Below are 13,375 nucleotides of genomic sequence, written 5' to 3'. Positions count from 1 at the left end.
TCTAGTAGGATAATACATATAAAATACATAGCAATACAGGAAATGATTCAATAAAACAGACAACAAAAGAACAACAAAAAGCAAGTGACAATTATGCAATGCCTGGGAACGCTTCTCTGAACAGGATGGTCTTCAGCTCTGTTTTGAAGCTGGTTAAAGAAGTGATGGCTCTTGTTCGCGGGGGAAGAAGGTTCCAAGAGTGAGGGGCAACAAGTGAAAAGGGGCGAATCCGATATGGGGTAGAGGAAATCCTGGGCTGAGACAGCAGACCTTGACTACCAGAACGGAGGGCTCTGGTGAGAAGGAGAGGAGGAAGAAGGTCTGATAAGTAGGGAGGGGCCAGTCCATGGAGGGCTTTAAATGTCGACAGCAGGAGCTTATACTGAATGCGGAAAGGGAGAGGGAGCCAGTGAAGGGATGCCAACACAGGAGAGAAGTGGTCAGAGCGGTGGATGGAAGTGATAATGCATGCAGCTGAATGCTGAACAGAAATTAGAGGACGGAGATGAGAAAGAGGAAGCCCAGCCAGGAGGACGTTACAGTAATCAAGTCGTGAGATCACTAGGGCATGGACCAGGATCTTGGCAGAAGAGGTGGAGAGATATGGTTGGATTTTGGCAATATTGTACAAAAGAATCTACAAGCCTTGGCTGTGGTCTGGATCTGAGGGATACACGACAGAGAAGAATCAAAGATAAAACCAAGACTGCGGGCTTGCTGGACTGGTTGAATGGAAATGTTGTCCACAGAGACAGAAAAGGAGAGTTGAAGGGTGGGCTTAGGAGGAAAGACAAGAAGCTCCGTCTTGGACATGTTGAGCTTCAGACGCCGATGGCGCATCCACTGTGAGACAGCTGTGAGGCAAGACAAAACTTGCTGTTCAAGCCTTGGAGAAAGGTCAGGGGCGGAAAGATACAGCTGGGTGTCATCGGCATACAGATGGTAGGAAAAGCCAAAAGAGCTAATGAGTTTATATAAGTGAAATAAATAAATAAGTAAAATCCACATTCCACCTAGGATTCTGTGAGACCAGCGTTCAAATCCCCACTCAGCCATGGAGACCCTCCTAGGTGACCCTGGGCAAGTTACATTCTCTCAGCCTTAGAGGAAGTCAGTGACAAATCCCCTTTGAATAAATATTGCTGAGAAAGCCACATGATTGTTGGAATCATCTGTTATACCAAATAGAGCCAGTTAACCTTTTTGGACGATAGCTGTTGCTGTCATAAAAATAACTTTGCAACCTCTGAGAAGGCTTGCCTGGTGTAGTACTTAATAGAAACAGAGAACACTCGGCAGCAACCCTCTTCCCTAGTCTGCATTTGGTTTAAAACACTATTTTATAACTCTGCTGCTTTGCTAAAAGTAGCTTGTTTATCACAGCTTTTCTTAGATGCTGTTCCCTAGAATGCAACAGCATTCAGAACCCCAGATACACATTTTTCCTGCTGAACTTTGAGGTCTGAGGGAAGCATGTGCATCTAAACAAACAGCTCCCCATTTCTGCCCCCCTGTAAAAAACTGAAATGAATTGTATGATATCCATAGCTATTGTAGATGCTGATTGCTGACTCCCTTCCCTCCTGCAGACCCTGGCTGAATGCACAGCAGAGATGGATCCAGACACCTGGAACGCTTATCACATAGTGAGCAACCGTGCCCGCGCCGTCTGCTATGCCACCCGTCAGATGCAATTCAAGCGCCGGGCAGAGCATACCGTCAATGCCTTGGTCTCCACTGCGGCCGGCCAGCTGGAAGCCATGAAAATCCTGCAGGTCTGTAGCGCAGTGGCAAAAATTCCTACGTTCCCAGTATGCTCAGTTAAAGGTAACTAACTAGGTCACCATGGAACTGGGCTGGATGGCCCTTGAGGTCTCTTCCAACTCTATGATTTGGGCTGTAGGCCAAATGTGGCCCATGGGACCCCAAAGTGTGAACCTTGAACTCCCAGCCTCTCCTCAAAAATTAGAAACATTTCCTGTTAATTTTTGGGTTGAAAACTAGCTAAACCGATCCAAAAGTTGCCACAAATGCAGCTGTTTATTTCTTCCCTCCCACACCCAGAGCCCTCAAAGTTCACTGAAGAACAAGCAAAAGATGGCATAAAATCATACAAAATGGCAGCCAGAAAGGATGAAATGTATTTCTGGCACTCCGAAACACAATGGTGTGGCCCACCAAAGAGAAAGCTCCAGGAAAAGAGATTCCACCTCAACATTAGGAGGAACTTCCTGACAGTAAGGGCTGTTCAACAGTGGAACAAACTCCTTCCTCAGAGTGTAGTGGAGTCTCCTTCCTTAGAGGTCTTTAAACAGAGGCTGGATGGCCATCTGTCGGGGATGCTTTGATTTGGATTTCCTGCATGGCAGAAGGGGGTTGGACTGGATGGCCCTTGCGGTCTCTTCCAACTCTACGATTCTATGATTCTAAATGGCCCCACTCCCTTTGCACACCGTTGGACTGGATGAATGTGGAACTGTTTATTCTTTAGTGCCATGATCCAGCCATGTTAAACACAGACGTGTAAGTGTCCTTGGCTGTATTGGTCTTTTAGGGTCCAATTTCTAGGCTGGAATTGTGTTGATGAACTATCTTGGCACAACTATTCTGGAGAAAGCCAGAAGCAAAGGGCACAGTGGCCATGAAAGCAGTCATGCTCTGGAGAAATAAGTTGGCTCAGATCATGGTTGGCTCAAACAGAGGTGTCACTAGGGTTGGTGTCACTTGGTGCGGTAACACATGGTGTCATCCCCCCATTGATAGCCTCCTGTTTCACACCATACAGAATCCTTAGCAATCCTTTTTTGCACTCATATTACTCATAAATCATAATTCCCATATAGCACTCAGTGTAATGCTAATCGTTGTGACATAAACAACTAGCAACATTAAAATTATACCTTCAAATTGCAATATCATATGCACAACCTAAATGTATTTACATATGTATAGTGAAGATTTGATTAAAATGTGATGTTTTTAAAAGAAAATGTTAAAAGAATATATTTTTTAAAAAATCAAAAACATTTTAAATTTTCTTAAAAATTAAAATTTTGAAACATTCTGGGGCATCTCCTTTCTCCTCCCATTGAGCTTCCCTCCACTCCCACCATCTTTTAAAGCATTTTAAAGGGAAGCAAATGAATGCCACCGCCCATTTCTGCCCAAAAGTAGGTGTTTCAGGAGCAGTGGTATCACCCTTATGGTGTCAACTGGTGCTCTCCGCATCCCCCACACCACCTTAGTGACACCACTGGGCTCAAACCCTCCAGTGGTTCACAGATATAAAACAGGACATGTGGGGCTGAGCAACATTAAAGCATGGCCAAAAGGGCCAGGCAAGAACTTTCTGTTGCTTTCCCCTGAACAGAGCAGCCAGGAAGAGCTGAAGGCCCTGACGTCGGAGTCCTTGCAGCAAGTGGTGACCAGCCAAGAGAAGCTCCTGGCCCAGCAAGAGACGCTTCAGGGCAGCCAGGAGAAAATGGAAGAGTCCATCCACAGCAACTTGGATCATCTGGCTCAGGAGAAGGCTCTGATTGCCAGTGGGCAGCAGCAGGTGGCACAGCTGATTGAGGGCATCACAAGAAGGATGGGTGAGGGCAAGGAGAGGAAGCAAGCCGGCCAAAGCAGCTAAGGCTGGGGGGAGGAAGATTCTTAGGGTCTTTTAGTGAATCTCAAAACTTGTTATTACATGCCATCAAACCAAATTCAATCTATGACAACCGTATAGTGAGAAAATTCAAAGATATAGCCATGTTAGTCTGTAAAATCAGTATGTAAAGAGATCTTGTAGCATCTTTGAGACTAACTAGAAGAAAGAATGTGGCAGCACTGAGATGTATTTGCATTTGCCAATCTTGAAGCACTCCAAGGCTCTATGTTTTCTCTCAGTCTGTGCTTCTAAATCTATCGTACTTAAGAGAAATAATTTAGGTCTTAGTGTTATTTCTACTTTCAATTTTTTTTTGCAACTTTTAGCTAATAATTAAGCAATATTTTCTTCATTTTACCATACATTGTAAAAGGACTCTCTGTGCTGTACTGTATTTAAGAATGATTTTAAAATAAGATTTAATTAGTTTTAATTCTGTTGTTATTTACTGCTGTTTTTCATCTCCATTCCATATGTTTTTAACTACATGTCTTTTTGTGAGCCATTTTGAGTCCCAAAAGGTAGGATGTAAATAAAGTTAGGGATTGTTGGATGGAGGATGGTGGAGAAGAAAGTCAGATGAAAGAGAAATAGAGTGAAGAAATTGCATTGTTAACCCTCAGGTTGATTAACCAGGTTGTTTTCTGTAGTCCTACCTTTAGATACATAGACTACACACACACATTGAACTTCTAAGATTATTCTCAGAGCATCTGAGAAAACAGGCTATAGCTGGCCCTCCGTATCCACAGATTCAACCATCCATGGCTTGAAAATATCCCTCCCCCAAAAGCAAACCTTGGTTCTGCCATTTTATATAAGGGATAACATTTTACCAACCCACTGTATTTCATTGTATAATCCCTGTTGCACACAATTCACAGAGGCTTATGTTAAAAGTTGATTTAGTAATCTTAAAGGTGTTGCACAACTTTGGTCCTGGTCCCCCGCCCCCTTTTGAATATGGCCTATGAGGTTTGGAAAAGGAATTTCCAACAGTTGGATTGCTGGTATCCCTCTTTCTACAGAAAATGTGAGCAGTCACCTGAACAGCCAGGATGCAGACTTGCAAGAGGGCCACCGAGCCATCCTCAGGGACCTGACCCAGGTGCAAAAGCGAGCGCAGGAGGTTTACTCCAAAATAGGTTTGTAACAGAAAGCAGATCCCGTACCCCATTCTCCTCATTCCTAATCCCTGAGCAGTTATTGTCTTCTGAAAGTTTCTATTTAAAAAAGCCACCCCCACCTCTCCCGCTACCATTTTGTTCCAGAGACCAATTTGGAGATGTTTGTGGCCTATCAGAACCAGACCACCGTATATTACGATGAGTTGATGGGGAAGCTGCAAAAGATGAACGAGAGCCTGGGACTGGTGCTTTACACCATGGACCGCATGCAGAGCAATGTGGAAGGGCGGCTGCAGCACATTCAACGATTCATCAACTGGGCAGGTAAAACTGAGCATTGAGGATTGCAATCTGGAATAGTCAGAAAGGGTAACTGTCTCCTGTGTGTGCATGTATGTGCCTTCAAGTTGCCTCTTGATTTGTATTGACCCTATTTATTTCATAGGGCTTTCTTCCTCTGAAATACTGTATAGCCAACAGCACCTGGTATTTGTTGGCAGTCTCCCATCCAAGTAATAAAGGTTTCATCTTCCTTACCTGGAATTCCCAAATCGAGAATATTCCAAAAACTAAAATGGTCTTCATGGGTGGCTGAGGTAGTGCCATCTTTGCTTTCTAATATACATGGATATTGTTTCATGCATAGAATTATTTAAAATATTGTATAAAATGACCTTCATTCTATGTGTATAAGGTGTATGAAACGTAAATGAATTTAGTATTTAGACTTGGGCCCCATCTCCAAGATATGGTTGGTTGACAAGCCAAACCCAAAGGGTGCTCAACAATGGCTCTTCTTCATTATCCTGGAAAGAAGTGAAGTAAGGTACTGCACTTAGGCAAGAAAAAAGAAAAATGAAATGAAATGAAATTCACAGATATAGGCTGGGGAACACCTGGCTTAACAAGACTACATATGAAAGGGATCTAGGAGTTCTAGCAGACCACAAGTGAATCAACAGTATGATGCAGCAGCTAAAAAGGCCAATGCAATTCTAGGTTGCATCAACAGAAGTATAGTTTCTAGATCAAGGAAAGTAATAGTGGCACTGTATTCTGCTTTGGTCAGGCCCCACCTTGCTCTACCTTGGACTATTAATTGTCATATTTATGCAGTGAGCACATGCAGAGAGCATGTAACTATGTTTGGGTTGTTTTTGGCTTAGCCTACTTGATGATGTTCACTTTTATATTAGCTCACACTGCTGGTGGTTTTGTCACTAACTTTGTTTATGCTGATAGAGGAACTCCTGAAAGTTGTGTCGAGGTGTGTTTTACTTTGCAGAGATCTGGGGGAAATGTTTGTTCTGCTTCCTGACAGTCTCCGATCTTTACTGTCAGATCAAAGTGTTGCACCGTGGCATAGAATGTTCTGATAAAAAACAGGCCTTTAAATGAGAACTCAAACCACGCAAGTGACATTGTGGGAAGTGAAATGACTTTCTTGTTCTGCTTCTGCTACACACATCCTCTGTCTTCCAGGCTTCAGTCTGAGCTCCATCTATACCTGCATTCTGCATGGCAGCTATTTCCTCCTGGCAGCTCTGATAATGACTTTCCTGCAGATACCTGGCCTTCCGCGTGCCACGCTCCTAGTCCTTGTTGTGGTCAATGCGCTCTTGGAGCTCAACCATGCCGTTTCCTTAGGTTTTAATTGTCTCACCGGTGTCTTGGTGTTTGCTATTGCAGGCAAGTATGGGCTTGACTTCTCTTCACCCCTAACTATCATTTTCCAATGCCACATGCCCAAATTTCTTCAATTCCAAATGCTTGTGAACTACTCAGAAAGCTTTAGAGCAGTGCGTAACAAAACAAACAAACAAGCTTCATTTATACAGTATACCACTTCATACCGCCTAAGCAGTTTACAACTGTAAGCTAATTGCCCTCAAAAATCTGGGTACTCATTTTAGCGATCTCCTTGGAAGGATGCAAGCCTGAGTCAAGCTTGAGGCCTTTTGCTGGTCTTCTCGCAACCTTGTGGTTTTGAGTGAGTGGCTGCAGTACAGGCATTGAACCACTGCGCCACCAGGGCTCCAGAAACAGAAATAAGCCACCTAGTATGTTATTGTTACATTTCCGCCTTCGGGCAACCCTAAAGCAAACCTATCACTGGGTTTTCTTGGCAAGACTTGTTTGTCATTGCCTTCCTCTAAGGCTGAGAGAGTGTGACTTACAGTTAATACATTTCTTTCTTTAGGGAACTGGCTGCTGGGCAGAATCATTCACTGTCCTTTGACAAGGACAGAACAGAAACAGATTTTGATATCTTTGCCATTTCCCCAGAAGAATCGTGCAATGCATGTCGATGAAGTGGAACATAAAAGCGACAGGCATTGCCATGTTACTTCCACTCCTGAAAGGTAAGAAGACGGCCCCTCTTCATCCTGGACAGAAGTGACTAGTGGGGTACCATGGGGTTCTGTCCTGGGCCCAGTGCTGTTCAAAATCTTTATCAACGACTTGGATGAAAAAAATGGGGGGCATGCTTATCAAATTTGCAGATGACACCAAATTAGGAGTAGCTAATACCCCAGAGGACAGGATCAAAATTCAAAATGACCTTAACAGATTAGAAAGCTGGGGCAAAACTAACAAAATGAATTTCAATAAGGAGAAATTCCATAGTTCAACTATGCACTGTTCAAATTATAGTGTCATAGAGTTGGAAGAGACCTCAAGGATCTAGTCCAAATCCCTGCAACGTAGGAAGTCACAATCAAAGCAATTCCAAAAGATGGTCATCCAGCCTCTCTTAAGGACCTCCAAAGAAAGAGACTCCAGCATACTCTGAGGCAGCAGCAGCATCTTCCACTATCAAACAGCTCTTATGGACAGAAAGTTCTTTTTAATGTTTAAGTGCAACCTCTTTTCCTGTAGCTTGCATCCATTGGGTCCTAGTCTCGAGCAGCAGAAAACAAGCTGGTTCCATCCTCCATATGCTGTCCCTTTAAATATTTCAACATGGCCATCAGATCACCGCTTAGCTTTCTGTTCTCCAGGCTAATCATACCCAGCTCCCCAAGTCACAGGGCATGGCTTTACCCTTTTACCATTTTGGTTGCCCTCCTTTGGACATACTGCAGTTTGTCAATATCCCTCTTGAACTGTGGTGCCAGAAACTGATCACAATACTCCAGGTGAGGTCTAACCAAAGCAGAATAGAATGGTACTATTACTTCTCTCGATCTAGACACTACACTCCTATTGATTCAGCCTAGGATCATACTGGCTTTTTTAGCTACTGCATCACACTGTTGACTCATGTTCAGCTTGTGGTCTACTAACACTACCAGAACCCTTTCACATGTAGTGCTGTCAAACCAGGTGTCACCCATCCTCTATCTGTGCATTTCATTTTCTCTGTCTAAATGCAGTACCTCACATTCCCTGCCACAAAATGTGATTAGTGCTAGCTTGGGACAGCTGTACAAGGATATCAGATTAAATCACAGAGGATAAACCATGACTTATCAGAATGGCTCTATATCCCCTCCAGGTTCCAGAGGCAATCTTCTTCTGTAGATCAATTGCTGGGGGAAATGAGATGGAGAGTGCAGTGGTACCCTTCTGCTATTAGTGGGCTTCCATTTGGGGAAACTAGTTGGCCACCATGGGAACAAAATGCTGGATATTAGGTAGTCCTTTGCTTTCATGCAACATGGTTGTTCTTATGTTCTAGAGAAGCTGATGTTAGCTTCCTGAAAGAAGAGCTGGAGAAGTTGGAAGAGGCGAGCTACATGTCAGGTGAGCATCATGGGAGAAGGATGGCGGTGGCTTGGATTGGGACAGAATGTGAATTGCCATGGGTATTAGCCAGAAAACAACATGTTTTATAAACTGTACAAATTAGGCTATCTGCAAATACTGTACATTGAGTCTCCCTTATCCAGAATTTCAAAATCCAAAATACTCCCCAAAAATTAAAAAATAATTTATGAGTGGCTGAAATAGTGAAACTTTTGCTTTCTGGTGGATCAATGTACACAAACTTTGTTTTGAGCACAACATTATTAAAAAATATTGTATAAAATTACCCTTAGGCTATGTGCATAAGCTGTATATGAAGCATAAATAAATTTTGTGTCCCATTTTCAAGATATCACATTATGTACATATATGCAAATAAGAGGTATAAGAATCCAGAATACTTCTGGTCCCAAGCATTTTGGATAATAATATATATCCCACTTATTTGTAAGAAACAATCAAAGCAGCTTCCAACAATTAAAATAATACAGATGGTCAGAGATAACAATAGTACAAATATATACAACCCCCCCTTTAAAAAGAATTATACTGTTCTAAGATTAAAATTCAACACATTTATATTAAAAATCACACAAGGATTAGAAACTAATTTTTAAACTTTCACGCAGTTTGTTTTGAGCTTCCTGGCAGGAAGCTGTCAGACAACATGCCTGAACTGCAGTATCATTTTTTCCTCTTTGTTATTGAAATGTATTATTGCTTTATATGGTTTCAATAGCACCCCTGTGCATAGGAGAAGATGCATCAGCAAGATGCATCGCCAGTTAGAAAACTGGTGGCAATCACGCAAATAGTACAATGAGGAATGTGTGCCCCATGAACTCTATTTTGGGAGAAAGGTGGTATATCCAATAAATAAATAAATGACTGCAGTTGACTGATGGCACGGCTATCAAGAAAACCTGATCAGATGCAGATTATAGTAAATGCATTCAGGAAGAAGCAGATAGATTGACTGATAGATCAAAGCAGAGTTTGTCGCACTGAAACAATGTGTTGCTGGTCCCATTAGTACAGAATATCTTGACTGTGGGAAATAGATGTTGCTTTGAGGGAAAGGTACAGTATAGCTAAAATCCATTCTTCAGTGGTTAGATGATGTTACTGCTTAAAAGATGTAGTTTTGGACATATGGCCACCTTACATTAATGTATACGCCTAGTCCATGTTTGTATCTTTTGCACAATCCCCCTTTCATTCTTTTCTTTTCATTTTTTTATTTAACCCATTTCTCTTTCTTTTTAATCCCTTTTCCTCCCCGTTCCCTCCTTTTTTCTTTAAGGATACATCTCTTCTGGCAGGCCTACCCTGTCAGTTTTAAACTACAACTTTTTAAATTTGTATATTTTAAATAATGCATTTATATGAGTGTATTTTAGTTGTTTTATAGTATTGTATTTTAACTGTTGCTTTTATGTGTTTTCTTTTTTAATTGTGTTTTGTATTTTAACATGTACTCGCCTTAAGGAGAGGTAAGAAAGAAATAAAATTTATTATTATTATTACTACTACTCTGCTTTTTCCAATTTTCATTTTTTTTTTTGCTTTTTTCTTCCTTCCCCCCTTTCTGTCTTTCTCTCTGTTCATTTTTCCCCTCTCTTTTTTTATATTATTAAAAATCCAATAATAACACAAATGGCCGAAGTACAGCTCCTGCTTTGCATCCACCCATTCTTTGATGACTGTCCTTATTCTGTGTTGCAGATGGAGCCCACATGGAAAAGGAGTCCCTAGAGAAGGGTGCCGACTTTGTGCCTTCTCCCCAGAGAAGAGGGCAGGAGAGCACAATGCTGTTTTCAGCAGCCTGGAAGCCTCCGCAGGGTCCTCCTTCCCATGGCACCAACCTTCGCCGTCTCAGTTTGGCCCGCTCCACCAGACAAGAGGTATCTCAGAGAACGCTAAGATGAGAAGAACAAAGATTAAATATACTAAAGTAATATATTTTGAGCTTTGGTCCTTCAGCTCCCAGAATCCTAGACCAATGGCCAAGATCACTGACTTGGGGATTCTGGAGTTGAGGTCGAAGACACCTGGAGAAGCAAAGTGTGAGGACCTTTGTTTTAGGGCACATGCAATGGGCAAGTGGCAGTTCCCAGGACAGTGGGACAGTGAATCTCCTCCAGGTTTCAATCCAAACAAACCAGGGTACTGAACCTATTTTGCCAAATATGGTTCAAGACCTTGGATCACTCCTTCAAAGTACAGATGAAAACCTGGAGTGGTATCACAATCCCACTGACATGGAAGTCACCAGCAATTATTGTCTGTAACCGAGAGCAGGGATCCTTTGGTCAAAGGGGCAGGCTTACAAATACAGTCCCATGTCTGTATCTGTGGGACTAGTAACCATGGTTTCATTTACCCGCTTCCAGGAAAAAAAAATATATCTAGGCATCTGGAAGGTAGAAGTTGACCATAGATTTGCACTGGAGGACTTCCAGATACCACTTCTCCAGGCATCTGGAGGTCCTCCAGCACATCTATGGCTAGCGTCTGGCAGAAATATAGTGTTCACCATTATTAGTGGTGTTCACCATCCATGCTAGGTCTGGGGATGCAGGGATCGGACTGTACTCATCTTCAGTGGCTCATGGGGGAAGGAGTGTGGTGTTGCAGATATAGCTAAGGTTGAGAATCTGCTTCTGAGCTGCTTTCTTTATCAGTGTGAAAGCAGCTGTCCTCTCTTCCACCTTCACAATGCTTACATGTTTATTTTCCTAGCAGATTTCCTTGGAGAGATTCCAGCAGCTGGGTTCACCCTTCCACCTGTTTCCCAATTCAAGGTCCTCTTCCCCCAACGAGTCCATGGTCAGTGATATGTAAGTATAGAGCCTGGCTGTCTATTTGTGACAATGGATGGCAAATAATGGATGGGCTGGAAGGAGGATGTATCAGGTGGGTGACAACTTGAGAGTGATGACTACTGTTAAGGTATGAGAAGGTCACCTTTATCATTCTGATTCCACAAAGCACTTTTAAAGTGCACATATCTCAGGGAAAACCCCTGGAATGATTTATAATCTTCAGCAGTGATCTCAGAAGATGTTAAGGAGATGAAACTGGCCTTTAGTCGCTGTTGATCATTTTTTCATTTTCAGGTCCACTTGTTCAGCCAGTCTAAGACCACGCTGCCAAGGGGTCACTCGAACCGGGCAGCCTTGCAGGAAAAAAGCCATCTCAGGCCACAGCTATTGCCATATTCATGAATCTGGTCAGTCCTCTTATGTTTGCTAATCAGCAAGGTTTTGCTTTCTTGACAATGGATAGATCTTAGAAATAGCAAAGGTGTAATTGACAGACTCCGAACTTGAGGACTCCATCACTATTGCTCCTTTGCATGGAGAGGTTCTTTTTTTAATCAATGCAAAATTATTATTTTTATATTGGTATGACTCCAAGTGATGAAATGAAAGTCTACATTTTCATGGATCTAGCTCACATCTGACCTCTCATACCCTCCTTATAATAAGGGATTATCTCTTGACTGTGAGGTGAAAGGATTGTGGCTGGAAGTAAAAAAAGATTTCCAAGCTACAGCTGCAACCTGAGCCTTGTGGTTTTCTCCACAAAATACAGGATTTTAAAAATGTCTGTTCGCTTCTGGATGGTCTTGGGCACAATTCTAGCTGAACAAAACCTCATCTACCTCTGCTGTTCCCTTCTCCATGGGACTTGCCTTATCTACAAGTGAGACCAAAGATGCTGCTTATGTAGACTTTTCATACCATTTTTTTAAAAAAAATAAACTTGCCATGTGCACACTTAATAAATGTGTTACAAGAAAAAATAACATCAATTTTATCTTGGTCTATCCTGGGATGGGAATCAGGTAGCCTTGCAGATGTCAGTCTGTAGTTCCCAGCATTCATTAACATTGGCTAAGGCTGCTGGAGTTGCAGTCCAAAAACAACAAAAGCCTATTGATTCTAGACTGCATCAATAGAAGTGTAGCACCTATTAGGGAAGTAATAGAACCACTCTGTTCTGCTTTGATCACACCTCACCTGGAATACTGTGTCCAGTTTTGAACATCACAGTTCAAGAAGGATGTGGACACATGTCCAGAGGAGGGAGACCAAAACAGTAAAACCATGCCCTATAAGGAGCAGGTTAAAGGGCTGGGGATCTTTAGCTTGTAGAATCATAGAATTGGAAGAGACCACTGTGGCCATTGCGTTCAATCTATGCCAAACAGGAACAGAGTTGTCGTTCAGAACATTTCTGCGCATGTAGCTCTCCTTTCTTGAACCTGGCATCTTCCCTAATTATGGTCTGAATTACTACACTATTCATATGGTCATCCGCCCACTTTAAACATCTTTCCTGCTGCCTTTGTCCATCCACTATACCACTGAACTTGTCACTTCATCGCCATACCCACAAGTTTTGCATTTCTATAGCTAGTCATACAGTCTAATAATAAAGGTCTTTCTTGGGCACCAGTTCCTTGTATCTGAGGAAGTAGATCAAGGGAACAGTCGGGCCAATATTCTGGCCCCAGTGCTTACCTGGGTTGGTCCCCAGGTCAGCACAGGGACAGGTGAGTGTGAACATCCACCCCCACGCTGACCTGGGACCAGCTACCAGCATGCGCTCCTTACCTTGCCACAATGTCAGTGGTACTGAGAAGCTTCCCACTGCTGCATCTGATGCAGAAATGGGGCGCCTGGCCATATTCATGTGGCCAGACACCTGTTTCCACATCAGATGCAGTGACTGTTGGGGACTTCAGTACCTGAAGATACTCCAAAGTAAGGAGCATGGGAGGCGTGGGTAAACAGCCAGGTTTCACTGCTCAGTTTCCAGGAAACTGCAGCAAACCAAG

General features: G+C 42.7%; 1 protein-coding gene across 1 annotated transcript in view; it reads left to right on the top strand.

Annotated features, from left to right (window-relative positions):
- LOC121929179 (protein brambleberry-like) overlaps positions 1–12,236 on the top strand; it is a 41,858-nt gene extending 29,622 nt beyond the window's left edge. The window contains exons 4-13 of the mRNA XM_042464488.1: positions 1,590–1,775; positions 3,371–3,593; positions 4,681–4,797; positions 4,924–5,103; positions 6,262–6,468; positions 6,980–7,142; positions 8,462–8,526; positions 10,255–10,433; positions 11,272–11,369; positions 11,649–12,236. Of these exons, the coding sequence (XP_042320422.1) occupies positions 1,590–1,775; positions 3,371–3,593; positions 4,681–4,797; positions 4,924–5,103; positions 6,262–6,468; positions 6,980–7,142; positions 8,462–8,526; positions 10,255–10,433; positions 11,272–11,369; positions 11,649–11,784 (1,554 nt within the window). The 3' untranslated portion in view covers positions 11,785–12,236. The remainder of the gene's footprint in view (positions 1–1,589; positions 1,776–3,370; positions 3,594–4,680; positions 4,798–4,923; positions 5,104–6,261; positions 6,469–6,979; positions 7,143–8,461; positions 8,527–10,254; positions 10,434–11,271; positions 11,370–11,648) is intronic.
- Positions 12,237–13,375: the final 1,139 nt, after the last annotated feature.

This window comes from Sceloporus undulatus, chromosome 4 (assembly GCF_019175285.1).
Source record: "Sceloporus undulatus isolate JIND9_A2432 ecotype Alabama chromosome 4, SceUnd_v1.1, whole genome shotgun sequence".
NCBI classification, from domain to species: Eukaryota; Metazoa; Chordata; class Lepidosauria; order Squamata; family Phrynosomatidae; genus Sceloporus; species Sceloporus undulatus.
Note: the sequence above shows the minus strand (reverse complement) of the source record. Positions and strands in the feature narration are given on the sequence as shown.